The sequence below is a fragment of the Chlorocebus sabaeus genome, chromosome X (genome assembly GCF_047675955.1).
Source record: "Chlorocebus sabaeus isolate Y175 chromosome X, mChlSab1.0.hap1, whole genome shotgun sequence".
Classification (NCBI taxonomy): domain Eukaryota; kingdom Metazoa; phylum Chordata; class Mammalia; order Primates; family Cercopithecidae; genus Chlorocebus; species Chlorocebus sabaeus.
In genome coordinates, this window is record NC_132933.1 from 51,384,603 (window position 1) to 51,401,311 (window position 16,709).

Below are 16,709 nucleotides of genomic sequence, written 5' to 3' on the forward strand. Positions count from 1 at the left end.
CAGAGGGAAGCGTATCACCAGGATGAATTCAGTTCCCTGGAGGCTTTTTCTCTTTCTTTTTTTTTTAATTTTTTTTTTATTATTATTATACTTTAAGTTCTAGGGTACATGTGCATAACGTGCAGGTTTGTTACATATGTATACTTGTGCCATGTTGCTGTGCTGCACCCATCAACTCGTCAGCACCCATCAACTCCTCATTTACATCAGGTATAACTCCCAATGCCATCCCTCCCCCCTCCCCCCTCCCCGTGATAGGCCCCGGTGTGTGATGTTCCCCTTCCCGAGTCCAAGTGATCTCATTGTTCAATTCCCACCTATGAGTGAGAACATGCGGTGTTTGGTTTTCTGTTCTTGTCATAGTTTCCTAAGAATGATGGTTTCCAGCTGCATCCATGTCCCTAGAAAGGATACAAACTCATCCTTTTTTATGGCTGCATAGTATTCCATGGTGTATATATGCCACATTTTCTTAATCCAGTCTGTCACTGATGGACATTTGGGTTGATTCCAAGTCTTTGCTATTGTGAATAGTGCCGCAATAAACATACATGTGCATGTGTCTTTATAGCAGCATGATTTATAATCCTTTGGGTATATCCCCAGTAATGGGATGGCTATAGAACTCTCCACCCCAAATCAACAGAATATACATTCTTCTCAGCACCTCATTGCACTTACTCCAAAATTGACCACATAATTGGAAGTAAAGCACTCCTCAGCAAATGTACAAGAACAGAAATTATAAAAAACTGTCTCTCAGACCACAGTGCAATCAAACTAGAACTCAGGACTAAGAAACTCAATCAAAACCGCTCAACTACATGGAAACTGAACAACCTGCTCCTGAGTGACTACTGGGTACATAACGAAATGAAGGCAGAAATAAAGATGTTCTTTGAAACCAATGAGAACAAAGATACAACATACCAGAATCTCTGGGACACATTTTAAGCAGTGTGTAGAGGGAAATTTATAGCACCAAATGCCCACAAGAGAAAGCAGGAAAGATCTAAAATTGACACTCTAACACCACAATTAAAAGAACTAGAGAAGCAAGAGCAAACACATTCAAAAGCTAGCAGAAGGCAACAAATAACTAAGATCAGAGCAGAACTGAAGGAGATAGAGACACAAAAAACCCTCCAAAAAATCAATGAATCCAGGAGTTGGTTTTTTGAAAAGATCAACAAAATTGACAGACCGCTAGCAAGACTAATAAAGAAGAAAAGAGAGAAGAATCAAATAGATGCAATAAAAAATGATAAAGGGGATATCACCACCGACCCCACAGAAATACAAACCACCATCAGAGAATACTATAAACACCTCTACGCAAATAAACTAGAAAATCTAGAAGAAATGGATAATTTCCTGGACACTTACACTCTTCCAAGACTAAACCAGGAAGAAGTTGAATCCCTGAATAGACCAATAGAAGGCTCTGAAATTGAGGCAATAATTAATAGCCTACCAACGAAAAAAAGTCCAGGACCAGATGGATTCACAGCTGAATTCTACCAGAGGTACAAGGAGCAGCTGGTACCATTCCTTCTGAAACAATTCCAATCAATAGAAAAAGAGGGAATCCTCCCTAACTCATTTTATGAGGCCAACATCATCCTGATACCAAAGCCTGGCAGAGACACAACAAAAAAAGAGAATTTTAGACCAATATCCCTGATGAACATCAATGCAAAAATCCTCAATAAAATACTGGCAAACCGGATTCAGCAGCACATCAAAAAGCTTATCCACCATGATCAAGTGGGCTTCATCCCTGGGATGCAAGGCTGGTTCAACATTCGCAAATCAATAAACATAATCCAGCATATAAACAGAACCAAAGACAAGAACCACATCATTATCTCAATAGATGCAGAAAAGGCTTTTGACAAAATTCAACAGCCCTTCATGCTAAAAACGCTCAATAAATTCGGTATTGATGGAACGTACCTCAAAATCATAAGAGCTATTTATGACAAACCCACAGCCAATATCATACTGAATGGGCAAAAACTGGAAAAATTCCCTTTGAAAACTGGCACAAGACAGGGATGCCCTCTCTCACCACTCCTATTCAACATATTGTTGGAAGTTCTGGCTAGGGCAATCAGGCAAGAGAAAGAAATCAAGGGGATTCAGTTAGGAAAAGAAGAAGTCAAATTGTCCCTGTTTGCAGATGACATGACTGTATATTTAGAAAACCCCATTGTCTCAGCCCAAAATCTCCTTAGGCTGATAAGCAACTTCAGCAAAGTCTCAGGATACAAAATTAATGTGCAAAAATCACAAGCATTCTTATACACCAGTAACAGACAAACAGAGAGCCAAATCATGAATGAACTTCCATTCACAATTGCTTCAAAGAGAATAAAATACCTAGGAATCCAACTTACAAGGGATGTAAAAGACCTCTTCAAGGAGAACTACAAACCACTGCTCAGTGAAATAAAAGAGGACACAAACAAATGGAAGAATATACCATGCTCATGGATAGGAAGAATCAATATCATGAAAATGACCATACTGCCCAAGGTTATTTATAGATTCAATGCCATCCCCATCAAGCTACGAATGAGTTTCTTCACAGAATTGGAAAAAACTGCTTTAAATTTCATATGGAACCAAAAAAGAGCCCGCATCTCCAAGACAATCCTAAGTCAAAAGAACAAAGCTGGAGGCATCACACTACCTGACTTCAAACTATACTACAAGGCTACAGTAACCAAAACAGCATGGTACTGGTACCAAAACAGAGATATAGACCAATGGAACAGAACAGAGTCCTCAGAAATAATACCACACATCTACAGCCATCTGATCTTTGACAAACCTGAGAGAAACAAGAAATGGGGAAAGGATTCCCTATTTAATAAATGGTGCTGGGAAAATTGGCTAGCCATAAGTAGAAAGCTGAAACTGGATCCTTTCCTTACTCCTTATACGAAAATTAATTCAAGATGGATTAGAGACTTAAATGTTAGACCTAATACCATAAAAACCCTAGAGGAAAACCTAGGTAGTACCATTCAGGACATAGGCATGGGCAAAGACTACATGTATAAAACACCAAAAGCAACGGCAGCAAAAGCCAAAATTGACAAATGGGATCTCATTAAACTAAACAGCTTCTGCACAGCAAAAGAAACTACCATCAGAGTGAACAGGCAACCTACAGAATGGGAGAAAATTTTTGACATCTACTCATCTGACAAAGGGCTAATATCCACAACCTACAAAGAACTCAAACAAATTTACAAGAAAAAAACAAACAACCCCATCAAAAAGTGGGCAAAGAATATGAACAGACATTTCTCAAAAGAAGACATGCATACAGCCAACAGACACATGAAAAAATGCTCATCATCACTCGCCATCAGAGAAATGCAAATCAAAACCACAATGAGATACCATCTCACACCAGTTAGAATGGCGATCATTAAAAAGTCAGGAAACAACAGGTGCTGGAGAGGATGTGGAGAAATAGGAACACTTTTACACTGTTGGTGGGATTGTAAACTAGTTCAACCATTATGGAAAACAGTATGGCGATTCCTCAAGGATCTAGAACTAGATGTACCATATGACCTGGAGGCTTTTTCAATGTGTGTTTTGTTGTCTTCTCTGTACTCACTCTCTTCTTTCTGACCCACACATCCATTCTTTGGCCTTTTTACTCTGTATGTCAGGTACTCATGCCCTTTCCTTGCCATGCCTACTTGATTCAAAGGACAAACATTTCTACTTCTCCCCTGACAATATCAGCCACTCTCTGGTCCCATCATCCTTCTGTCCCAAATAACCTGTAAAGCAGAGTCGTATAATTATATGTATGTATTTAGACAGAGAATGATTTATATGATAAATTCAAAAAGTGAAATTTCTGGATCATTGTAAGAATGACTTCTGAGTGATTAGGCATATTGCAGAAAATTAGACTCACACATGGTTAGTGGAAGTGTATATTGATGTAAATGTCACTGAAAATCCTTAGGAAAATATCACTTTATGCTTAAAAGTATTCATGTGCTTCTCCTGGGAAAGTGTAGAGCAGGGACTCAAAATCTTAGACCCACTTTAAAGCCCAAGCTGTGTTCCACTGGATTTTTTGGCCTCCCCTACTGGAGGTGCTCTGTAACCCTGATCACCCCACGGATTTTGTTCCATTACATTATTGTACGGAGAACTCTACTACTTTCTTATTTTAAAACAATCAATTCAAATATTAAAACTCAAAGAGGTAAAGAAGAAAAAAGCACTAAAAAGCATATTCTGAACAAGAAGCAAAATTTGGCCATATATAATACATAACACATGAAACAAAATATGCAGTAGGATACAGTGTTGTGTGGCAATGTGTTTACCAACATGATTTGGAGTACATGTATCTGTAACCTAATTCTAAAAGCATGTAGTACAAAACACTAATACTTGCTTGCATGGGCAGCACAGACACACAGACACACACTCTTTTCTTTCTCTGAGACAGGGATGGTACTTCCTGTCTGTCACAAGGCTGAGTGAACACAACATGCCTGTAGGTCCAGAGCATTCTTCCTACAGAGACCAGATGTCCAGAAAGCTCTGTCTGCTGGATTCAGGGAAGGCCTTTCTTCATTTCTGTCACCACTATTTGCAAAACCCCCTTCTCTGAGATCCTCAAAGCTGCAGTTCTAGCCTTAGTCTACAGGGAGGTACTTATTTCTAATAATACATCAATGAAAAAAATATTAATTTTTTGGAAGAATAATTTAATTCATTCTAGCTTTGCAAGCAGGTTATAAAATAGTTCTGCAGCCTGAATAGGTCTGGAATAAATAAATAGAGGTTGGTAGAAAAGGTTCAGATGGATGTATTCTCAAAAGCGTTTTGTTGATGATCCCAAACCTACATCACATGCATTCTTTTAACAAATATTAATTAGGCCCTTATTCTATTCCAGACACTACCAGCCTAAAGTGACTCCTAATCTGAAAACCCATGGCCCAAACAGATTTCACCCATCTGGTGCAAGACAGAGATCTCCACCTTATCCAAGACGCCTGGTTCCCACCCTGACAGGAGTGACTAGCACAAAACATCATCCCTGGCCTGCTCAGAAAAATCTGTCGATGAGACCAGAAAGCTTTCCATGTAAGGGAGAACCAGTGCAGTCTCTGGAGGAGCACTCAGGGTGTAGAGGCAGACCAATATACTTGAGGACATAATTCCTGTTCTGCCACTTACTTGACAGGGAAATGTACCTGACGTCTGTGAGCCTAACATTCATGATCTGAAAAGGGACTGTGGATACAATTCTCATGGGATTTCTGTGAGGAGGTCAAGAGAAACCTAGTGAGTCTGCCCAACACTGAACAAATGTTGGTTGCCACTGGGCAGTTGTTGGTTTTCTTCTTAACCCATTCTTTCCCTGCCATAGCAGGGATGCTGATGCCATGCACACAATGGCATAGCAGTGATGTAGGCAGAATTCCAAAATGACACAGGAAGTTCCAGTAGGAACGCACGTGATGTCATAAAGGATACTCACTACTATGTCTGTGTGGGAGGATCAACCAGTACATGGTGGGGCCTCATGGGAAACCCAAGCGGTCTGGGTGAGAAGCACAAGCTGCTTTATCTTGAGATCGCCTGTAATTCTGGCAGCACAACTGCAAGGCAGGGATTGTGCAGAGATGCCAGAGTTCAATAAGTAGATGTGCACCTGTGTGTGTTTTATCTTCAGTGTCTCTCTCTGTCGGGTGCCTCTGTGGCTTTTTATTACATGTGCTCTCTTCAAACACAAGGCCTTGCCTGAGGCTGTAGCTGTAGCTGTTGACTAGCTCACTTTTACACCTTCTTCCCCTCAGTGACATTATTTCTGAAGTAATGCTGGTTCTCAAAAATGACGTGACCCTTCCTGTGCTACATGTGTTGACCATGTGCCCTTAACCCTCACTTTAATCTTTGATTTTTGTCCCTATCATTTATGGACTTTCATGAAAATGAGTTGGTTCCTGGACATCTTCAAAATGTCACCAATAGGTACCTTTGTTGTTGTTGAGTATTGTTATGGACTCATAGCTTTTTAACACACCGGTTAAAGGATTTTGAGTAGAGGAATGACAAGATTTGACTTATGCTTTAAAAAAATCCCTCTGCCTGCTGCGTTGAAAATAGATGGTAAGGGAGCCAAGGGCAAAAGCAGAAGGACAAGTTGGAAAGCAACATAATCCAGGAGATAGATGTTGGCGACCTGGCCAGGGTAGGTAGCAACGGAGGGGGTGAGAAGTTGCCAGACTCTGGATATATTTTAAAGGTAGAGACAAGAGAAGATACATCCCTTCCTATCAGTTGGATGTAGAGTGTGAGAGAAAGAGAGCACTCCAGGCCCACTTCCAAGTTGTGGGGACCGAGCATCAGGAATGTCTGGGTCACATGCTCTGCCCACATTTAATTTCACTTCTAATGGCACACAGGGAAAGTCCCAACACTCGAGAGTAGCAGGACTGTCCTGACAGTGGGTCACACACAGTGAAAGCAATGGCCCCCCAACAGAAGTTCATCTGAGGTCTGGCCATAATTACTACATTGCAGAGAGGTCGGCAGTGACTGAAATTTTATTCATAAGGGTGCCCTGAGACAACGTGTGCATTTTGAAATTGGCTGAGGTCTGCTTGATGGTCCAGGAGATGGTCTACCTTTGTGAATGCTGTAAGACAGTAGAGCGGAAAAAAAAAAATGCCCTGCTTTCGTTGTTGGGTACAGTGTTTCATTTAGGTCATTTAGATCCTGTCACTGTACTGGTTTTTAATATCCTTGCCGATTTTCTTTCTTTCTAGTCATTCTGTCGCTTGCTTAGGAAGAGTTGTCTCTTGGGCTAAAAGCATTTTGGGCTAGGCAAAAAGAAAGCTTGATCTGGATATTTGAAACTGAGTATTGTTGAGGGCAAGGCTGGAGACAATGGGGCAGCTTGGGAAGCTGTTACATCAGTACCACCTTTCATTAAATCTTGTACTACACCAGCAAAGAAGTACAGCTTGCTGATTGTTCACAGAATGCATTTGGGGACTGGAGGTGTGATTTCGGAGGTGTGAGAGAGGTTGTCTCCCAGGTGTTGGTGCTGTTGCTTGATTAGAGAAGCCTGAGAGAAAGCAAGATTCGGACCCTTTCCAGCTGTGTAGCTGGTGTCTAGTCTAACCCATGGACACACGCACCTCTGTTCTTTATAATTCCTGCTCCATTTTTTAAGAGGTTCAACACAGTTACTTCCTCTTCCAGGATTTCTCCCCTGATTGTGCCACCTGTGAGATAGGCTCTTGTATCTGGACAGGCAGAGGAGTTTGTTTTCTGGGGCTTGTGTGATCAGTCCCTTGGGGCAGGTTGGCACTTTGCTTGTCCTATCATGGAGTTAACCCATGACATGAGACACGGTAAGTGGACCATGGACGTGTCTTCAAATTTGTCTTTTTGTTCCCAATTGCAGAATGCCGTACGTGTGGTAGCACTTTTCAAGGAAGGAAGAAAGGCGGGAGTCATTTCCAGGGTAATTTTGACAAGAGGAACTGTCATTATGAAGATGGTGAGTATGAACTTCTGCCTTCACACTGCTAGGAGAGTGATGGAAGCGTGGAGATGAGGGATGTCCACAGGGACCGCCAAGTAAGACAGTAAGTGACAAGGCAGCCTGGTCTGCACATAGCAGTCCCCAGGACTGTGCAACCCTTTCATTCTCTGTGGTCTTCCTTTTCTTTTCTCATTAGAGAACTGAAGAATGCTGGAAGTGGAATAATGACTGAGCAATTCCAATTATAGCCCTGGTGTCAGTGAGGGGAGCATGTATAGAAGACTTTGTTAACTTTAATGAATACCCACTTTCTCTCCCTTTCCCCACAGCACTCCTTATAGAAGTGCTGTAACTTCTATAAGAAGAAGGAGCAGGAAGCTAGTGAAATGGCATAGTGAAGATCAAATCCATATTACCATGTGGAGAAATAGACAACCTCCAGAGAAAAAAACGAGGCAGAACACACAAGATGAAACATGAGGAACTGGTTCAAGGTCACAGTAAGTATCTCGGTAAGATCTGCATTAGGTAGAATATTCTGGGCCAGGCGTGGTGGCTCATGCCTGTAATCCCAACACTTTAGGAGGCCGAGGCAGGCAGATCACTTGAGGTTAGAAATTTTAGACCAACCTGAGCAACATGGCGAAACCCCATCTCTGCCAGAACTACACTAACTAGCCGGGCATGGCAGCAGTCACCTGTAAATTCAGCTACTCGGGAAGCTGAGGCAGGAGAATCACTTGAAACTGGGAGGTGGAGGTTGTAATGAGCTGGGATCACACCACTGCACTCCAGCCTGGGCAACAGAGCAGGACTCTGTCGAAAGAAAGGAAAGAAAAAAAGAAAGAGAGAGAAAGAGAGAGAGAGAGAGAAAGAGAAAAAGAGGGGGAAAGAGAGAAGAAAGAAGGAAGGAAGGAAGGAAGGAAGGAAGGAAGGAAGGAAGGAAGGAAGGAAGGAAGGAAGGAGAAGAAAGAAGGAAAGAAAGAAAGAGAGAGAGAGAGAGAAAGAAAGAAAGAAAGAAAGAAAGAAAGAAAGAAAGAAAGAAAGAAAGAAAGAAAGAAAGAAAGAGAATATTCTGCAACCTGATAGAAGGAAGATCACATAAAACACCCTAAGTTGATTATTTGAAAGAGGGCTTCAGAATGGAGAGAAAGGAAGCTTAGGGAATCCATATTTGGCACGAAAATAAGAAATCATGTCAGTGGTCCCTTCTTTAGAAGTCCAAGCTAAGTACAAAGCTGGGGAAAAAAAACAGCTGGTTGGTTCCGTTCTCCATCCTTAGTTCCATGTTCTCTCTCCCTTCTCTCCTATTTCTTCTTTTTACCCTTAGATTCCTTACGGGATAAAGTATTACAAGTCATGGCTAATGAATTCAATCCAGAGCCATTGCAGTGTCCCCTTCACTCCAGTTGATGTAAGAGAGGATGGTGAAGCCAGATGAGTGGGCACGGGGGACGGGGAGAGGCCTGGCTCAGCAGGGGCCACTGGCCTCTGAAGCTGTTGCTCTTGCCTTCACTCCCTGTAGTTCCACTACATCCAAAATCGGGCATGCTTCTTTGTCCAGGATGCTAGTACTGCCTCCGTATTGAAGGATGTCAGTTATAAGATTTGTGATGATGAGAACCAAAAGGTGTGTTCCGAGGGCATTCCCTGTACTTAGTCTCTGGGAGGACACGCCAGGGGGCTGATCATCCTCTTTGGTATTAGGGGTCCTGGTACTTACCACGCTGCCTTCCTGCAGATATGTATATTTGTCAATCTTTCTACTGCGCCCTACTCTGTAAAGAATAAGTTGAAGCCAGGCCAAATGGAGATGCTAAAGTTAATACAGACTCAAGGATCATTGTACACTCACTTCCTGGACCCACCTCTTCTTCCCCTGGCCCCCTCTTTCCCTGTCACTACTACCACCACTACCACCACCACCACCACCAGAGCCTCAGAGCCTCTGTCTTCATCTCTATCTCTGCAGCTGACCATAAACAAATGGTACAATGTCTCCCAGCAGGCTCTTGATTTCCAGAATATCCGCTTTGACCCAAGTATGGCTGACAGCAGCAATTCTCAGGCAAGCGGGGGCAGAGCAGTCTGCCTGAGAGGGAAACTTAGGGATGGCAATTTACGGAGGGATTGGTGCTGGCTCTGGGCCAGCCAGGGCCCTCCCAGCCTTCTGACTCCCTTCTCCTGGCTTCTTCAAGACTTGATGGGCCGTGACATTGATATAATCCTGAATCAAAGAAACTGCATGGCTGCCACCCTGAAGATCATTGAAAGAAATTTCCCTGAGGTGAAGCCTTAGGCCCAGTGCTGGTATTTAGTTAGAGGGGTGGAATAGGTAAGGTGGAGGGTAGATTTGTCTCCGAGGTCCAAGATAGTAACCCCCACTCTAATTCCTCTTGACTCAAAGCTATTGTCTTTGAACTTGTGCAACAACAAACTGTACCAGCTGGATGACCTGTCTGACATTATAGAGGAGGCTCCCAAAGTCAAGACCCTGAACCTCTCCAAAAATAAGGTGAGAAGGGGGTGCCAGATCAACTTTGGATGGAGGGTGGATGGCAGTACACATCAGGATAATGGCAACAGGCAGGCAGAGGTACCTGTGCGTGACTATGAGGGCTGGGGGAATTCGGGACCCACGGTCCCAGGTGTCTCTCTTTCCCTGGCCCTCCTTCTCCAGTTTCCTCCCCGTCTTTCTTAGCTGGAGTTGGCGTGGGAGTTGGGCAAGGTGAAAGGGCTGAAGCTCAAAGAGCTATGGCTAGAGTGGAACCCCTTGTGCAGCACCTTCTCGGACCAGTCCACCTCTGTAAGGTCAGTGGCAACCCCTATCGCCCTTCCTGGGCACCTTTGCTCCTTGGGTGACTGAGCTGTGTCTGAAAGTGCCCTTCTGCAGGAATAAGCAGCCTTGGTCCTCTGGGAGGACCACAAACCTCCCCTCCTACACACACACACACACACACACACACACACACACACACACGCCTCTATCCGTATCACTCACTCATCTGTGCTTAGAGGTCTCCTTTCCTTCTTCTGATATGCTCCCCTTTTCACCTGCTCTGGGGTGTGTTTCCTGCCTGTCTCCATCAAGCTTCCTCCAGTATGCCCTCCATGAGTGTGCTCCAGGAAGCAGGGCTCCCCCACCTCCCCAGGACCAGCAGTGTTCAGATGCTGGTGCCCTGGACTGAGAAGAGTCCCTTAGTCCAGGGCCTCATGTGAGACAAGCCTTCCTACCTCCATGCTGAGATGAGGCTTCCCTCCCCTGTCCTGAGAGGCATTCTCCTTCTCTTGCTCCAAAAAGGTACCCCCACTTGTTCTGGGCTGGCATGGGGGCTTCCCTGTTTCATACTGAGGGCTGAGGCCCTAGGTGGCTGCTGTCATGCCATCTCTTCCTCTGGCCCAGTGCCAGGAGCTGGGCCCTCCTTGGGGAGAAACCTGGGTTTCCTGAGTCAAGGGACCAGAAGCGGGCCACGTTCCTGAGGCAAGAGTGGAAGGCAGAGGGCCGAGGAGGTTGAGGAGACAGAAGGACAGACCTCTCAGGGCATTGCCCCTCCTTCCCTCCACACCTCACATCATCCTGCCTGGGCCCTCAGAGGAGCCCTGGGTAGCCCCAGACGGGTACATTACCCAGTCAAGGCACCAGCACAGAGGGGCACAAGAGTCAGGGACCATCAGAAGAGAATGCAGTGGTCAAGAGAGGGGGCCCCCAGGCTCTGAACCCCATGCTGAGCTGAGGCCTGATCCTTCACTCCTCCTGAGAGGTCTTCCCCCACGGCTGCTGTTTCCCATGCGCAGCTCAGACTGAGCTCACACAGGTGAGAAAGCCTCCAGCTGCATCCAGTCGGCCCCAGCCCAACAGGTGCATGTTTTCCTTTCCTGCCTCAGTCCCCAAGGCCAGCCAGGGGGTGAAGAGGGAAAAGGCTGCAGCTGGGGAGCCCTTTTCTTCTCTATACCTCCCTGAACTCCACCTCCACAGCAGAGCATCTTTCCCTTTCATTTGTATTGCATCCTGTTTCTCCACTGTCTCCCCTTTCCTATGTCTCACCATCTCTCCCTCCCCTACCTTCACCCTGTTTCTCTTGTCATCCCCTCTGCCTTCCCCTTCCTGTCTCCTGAGCCCGGCCTCACTCACCTCCCTGTCCCAGCATCCTGGGCCATTCCTATGGGATGACCTGGTCTTGACCTGGGCCTGGTCAGGCAGGTTGATGGACAGCCAGTGAGATAGCAGAGCCCTGGGCTCCCACCCTATATCCTGCTCCCTGCAGAGCCTTCCATGGTGACTTGGACAAAGGTGAGGGAGGGAGGGAGGGGAAGAAAGCCCTGGAGCCTGGGCTCCCAATGCTGCATCGTGTGGCACTGGATAAAAGGGACTCACAGCAGTCTAGGTAGAAGCTAACCAGGAGCAAGGAGAGGGAGGAAAGGCAGAGGGAGTGAGAAAGAGACTGTGCAACCCTGAACTGTCAGTCACTTCATTCAATTTTTGGTTTTGGACAGTGCCATCTGGGATTGTTTCCCCAAGTTGTTACGCCTGGTAAGTATGTATAATACCATCATCATTGTCTCCTCTTACTCAAGAACATGACCTCCACACCTGCCCTCAAGTCCTTTGGGTCTTGCCTAGATTACATGCTTGTATCAGACCCTCATCCATTTTACAGGCAGGGATTCCTGAAAAAGACAAGAATATTCTCCCTAGAAAATGTGTCCACAGGCACTCACACACACATATGTTGGCATGTAATAGTAGAGATATCCAGCACCCCATGAGAAAGCTGCCTATTGGAATTTCCAGGCCTGTTTCCCACCTGGCCTCTGATGCTTGTTCTCCCTAGACATGTTCATCTTATCGGTCATCCAGCTCCACCTCCTTGGTCTCCACTGCTGACTTCCTCTTTCCTTCTTCAGGATGGCCGAGAGTTATCCACACCAGTGATTGTTGACATTGATAGTTCTGAGTTAATGAAACCCCACAAGGTAAGGAAGAAGTATCAAGCAAGATTTGGGGTGTTGTAAGGGAGGCTTTGTCCACTGCATAGATCCAAATTGTCTTTTGATTCCAGGAAAGGTATACTGGATCTGAGATCCTAAAGAGTATAGTCCTGAAATTCCTGCAACAGTGAGTATCCCTGGGACCATGAGAAAAGGGAGGGCTGAGGCAGGCCGGGCCACCCATGCACAGGTCAGCTCATGGGAATTTTCAAGTCTCATCTGGGGCCCAAGCCACAGAGACAGCCTATCCTCACTGCTTCCCCACAGGTATTACTCGATTTCTGGCACTGGAGATCGACAGGGTCTCCTGAGTGCTTACCACGATGAGACCTGCTTCTCCCTGAGCATTCCCTTCAACTCTGAGGACTCAGCTCCATGAGTGTCACAGCTCAGACCCTGATCCAGGGACATGTGGCTCTCCTGCAGAAAGAGACCACCTCCTGGAAATGCCCGCACTGGCTGGACCACCTACTCCTGCTCCTCTTTTTCTCCTAGGAGCAGCTTCTGCAAGTACTTCAAGGATAGTAGGAATATAAAAATGCTCAAAAACTGCTGTAAGTGTGTGATGGAGAAGATTGGGCAGGGTAAGGGAATGTGATGGGAACAATCGCAGGGGACAAGGAACAGAGTGTGGCAGCTCCCCCCACCCCCCGCACCTTCCTTGCTTCTCTTCTCCTCTATAGACCTGCAGAGGCAGCTGCTGAAGCACACAAAACATCCACAAAATGTGGACTCCCTCAGTGCATGGCCCAAAACTCAGCATGACCTCAGCTCCATCCTGGTGGACATGTGGTGCCAGATGGTGAGCACCTGCTTCCTCCCTTGGGCAGGCCCAGAGAGCCAGAGGTGGGCAGGAGGTTAAGGAGGATCCTGAACACCTGAGCTCTTTCCTTTCAGGAAACGATGCTCTGCTTTTCTGTCAACGGAGTGTTCAAGGAAGGTGAGTGTCTGTAGAGTCCCCTCCCCAGATCCCCCATTTCTCCCTCTCCCTGGCTGGGCTCCTTCCCAGAATTCTCCCAGCTTTCCTGATTTCATTCCTTCCCTTCCTCTTCTTCCCTCTGTGTTTTCCCACCCCCTGCTCTGCCCGCAAACCAGCCTGATCTGACCTAGGTCCATGCCTGTCTGCCCTGCACAGCTCAGGCGTGCATTAAGGACACAGTCTATGGAGTTTGACAGCTCTCATCCCAGGTCCTTACTCTGTGAACTTGTGCTGGTTAATTAACCCTTTGGTTTCCTCATTTGCAAAATGGGGCTAATAATAACCCCTTTTTTGGGCTACTGTGAAATAGGAATCAAGTGAACTTGTGGTTTTCACAGGGCCCAAGCTTGATAGGGGCCCTATCACTGGGAGCTGATTGTTTCTGCTGTTGCTTTCCCTATTCCTGCCACATCTGCCTGACTCCAAGTGAACAATTGTTCTGGTCTGTCCCTGCTTCTGTGTGAGTGTCAAGCAAGACTCTGACTGGGGTTCACTGTGTGAGCATGTAAAGCCTGTGCAACTCTAAAGTGGTGGTGTTTGTTGTCTTTGAAGTGGAAGGACAGTCTCAGGGTTCTGTTCTTGCCTTCACCCGGACTTCATCGCTACCCCTGGCAGCAGTTCCAGGTTAGTGCTGTGTTGTGGGTGGGAGCACCCATCCCAGCTTGGGGTCAGTGTTGTGGGAATGTGGTGAGTGCAGTCCTCGGGGTGTTCTCAATATTGTTGAAGGCCAACAGGTAGATCCAAGGAACAGTCCAGACTAATGTTTAAGAGTGTGGGCCCTGGAGTTGGAATACAGGTTTTGTTCCTCATCCCAACACTCACAAACTATGTGACCTTGATCAACTTATTTGACCTCTCTGTAAATTAGAATAAAAGTATCCACTTCCTTCCACTGTTGTACAGGGTAAACATATGGGGGTTCTAAAAATCTAGTGAAGCTGGTAGACAATCTCTTCAAAGGCAGAATCTGTGGGAGGCTTAGAATGTACCAGCCAAAATATCTGGGAGGCAGGCACAGTAGGGATATGGAAGGAATTTCGTTGTTGAGTGGCAACAGTGGTTAAGAAGGATCCTGTTGTTGGGGGTGTGGAGTTGTCTACCTGTCCAGTTTGAGGGTGCATTTTTCTTTCCTCCAGTCTGTGCATCGTGAATGATGAGCTGTTTGTGAGGGACGCCAGCCCACAAGAGACTCAGAGTGCCTTCTCCATCCCAATGTCCACACTCTCCTCCAGCTCTGAGCCCTCCCTCTCCCAGGAGCACAGGAAATGGTGCAGGCTTTCTCTACCCAGTCTGGGATGAAACTAGAGTGGTCTCAGAAGTGAGTACTAGGAGTACATGAGGATGGAGGGAGTTGGGACATCAGAGGAGTGAGTAATGGAAACACACGTGCAATTTGGAAAAATAACTATCTGATGTCGTGGGAAGTCAGGGACCCCGAATGGAGGAACTGGCTGGAGCTGTGGCAGAGGAACATAAATTGTGAAGATTTCATGGACATTTATCAGTTCCCAAATAATACTTCTATAATTTTTTATGCCTGTCTTTACTTTAATCTCTTAATCCTGTTATCTTCATAAGCTGAGGATGTACATCACCTCAGGACCACTGTGATAATTGTCTTAACTGTACAAATTGATTGTAAAACATGTGTGTTTGAACAATATGAAATCAGTGCACCTTGAAAAAGAACAGAATAACAACAATTTTTAGGGAACAAGGGAAGACAACCCTAAGGTCTGACTGCCTGTGGGGTTGGGCAGAATAGAGTCATATTTTCCTTCATACAGAGAGCCTATAAATGGATGTGGAAGTAGGGAAGATGTCGCTAAATTCTTTTCCTAGCAAGGAATATTAATATTAATACCCTGAGGAAGGAATGCATTCCTGGGGGGAGGCCTAAAATGGCCGCTCTGGGAATGTCTGTCTTATGCAGTTGAGTTAAGGACTGAGATATGCCCTGGTCTCCTGCAGTACCCTCAGGCTTACTAGGGTGGGAAAAAACTCTGCCCTGGTAAATTTGTGGTCAGACTGGTTCTCTGCTCTCAAACGTTGTTTTCTGTTATTTAAGATGTTTATCAAGACAATACGTGCACTGCTGAACATAGACCCTTATCAGTAGTTCTGCTTTTTCCCTTTGTCCTGTTCCCTCAGAAGCATGTGATCTTTGTTAGACCCTTACTAGTAGTTCTGCTTTTTGCCCTTTGAAGCATGTGATCTTTGTACCTACTCCCTGTTCTTACACCCCCTCCCCTTTTGAAACCCTTAATAAAAACTTGCTGGTCTGAGACTCAGGCAGGCATCATGGTCTTACTGATATGTGATGTCACCCCCAATGGCCCAGCTGTAAAATTCCTCTCATTATACTGTCTCTTTATTTCTCAGCCGGCCAACACTTATGGAAAATAGAAAGAACCTATGTGGAAATATTGGGGGCAGGGTCCCCCAATAATCTGCCCATCTGCCCAGGGAACTCTTCAGAGAGCTGACACCAGGTGCTCCACGTCCATGTTCTTAAAGAGGTTCAGCCATTTATTTTCATTTCTAAACAAACAGCGGTAGCACAGAATCTCACCTTATGGTCAGTTCTCAACGACTATCATTTAGCAATTCCAAATTGCAGGCAAGAGTTGAACGGGACATTTGCACAATTTATTGTCCACATTTCTGTGGTGCTTGCATATTAGACAATCAGCAGGCATCCTTTTTGAAATTAAAATAACAGCAGTATGACATTTTCACATCACAATCCTATAAATGATGACATAGAAGAGGTACCACCAGTTTACAAATTATGCCTCCACTTTCGTGTTTGGCATATGTTATTTCCTACCACTTGCCACTTTTCAGTTCTTTATGTACATGTACATTAGGGAGTCATATGTTGGAGTATGAATTTCTTAAAACTAGGAACTAAGGGGATAGTTGCAATTACATAAAGAATAATGCCAATCTTGTTCTTCCCTGTAGTGCCTCAATAGTCAAAGACAAGCTCCTGTACCTCTCTAAGCCTTGGTCCTCTCACCCAGGGAGCAGAGATGGTCTCACATGTTACTTATCAACCACAGTGTCTGTTCAGCTCAGGCTCTCGGAGCTGCCAGGGCTCCTTTGTGGGCAGGAACCATTGAACCCATCACGTGGCCCCTCTACTTCCTCTCTGTACATCATCAGGCTTCCACAGCCTTGACCTCCTTT

At 45.4% G+C, this 16,709-nt stretch overlaps 1 protein-coding gene across 1 annotated transcript in view; it reads left to right on the forward strand.

Annotated features, from left to right (window-relative positions):
• Positions 1 to 14,839, forward strand: part of LOC103232374 (nuclear RNA export factor 2-like) — a 323,480-nt gene extending 308,641 nt beyond the window's left edge. Inside the window, 17 exon segments of the mRNA XM_073013520.1 lie at positions 9,075 to 9,179; positions 9,291 to 9,369; positions 9,520 to 9,591; positions 9,748 to 9,836; positions 9,957 to 10,064; positions 10,251 to 10,360; positions 12,044 to 12,080; positions 12,455 to 12,523; positions 12,610 to 12,665; positions 12,806 to 12,919; positions 13,034 to 13,092; positions 13,222 to 13,340; positions 13,436 to 13,478; positions 14,070 to 14,108; positions 14,111 to 14,141; positions 14,654 to 14,772; positions 14,775 to 14,839. Coding sequence (XP_072869621.1) covers positions 9,075 to 9,179; positions 9,291 to 9,369; positions 9,520 to 9,591; positions 9,748 to 9,836; positions 9,957 to 10,064; positions 10,251 to 10,360; positions 12,044 to 12,080; positions 12,455 to 12,523; positions 12,610 to 12,665; positions 12,806 to 12,919; positions 13,034 to 13,092; positions 13,222 to 13,340; positions 13,436 to 13,478; positions 14,070 to 14,108; positions 14,111 to 14,141; positions 14,654 to 14,772; positions 14,775 to 14,839 — 1,314 coding nt within the window.
• The last annotated feature ends 1,870 nt before the right edge of the window (positions 14,840 to 16,709 follow it).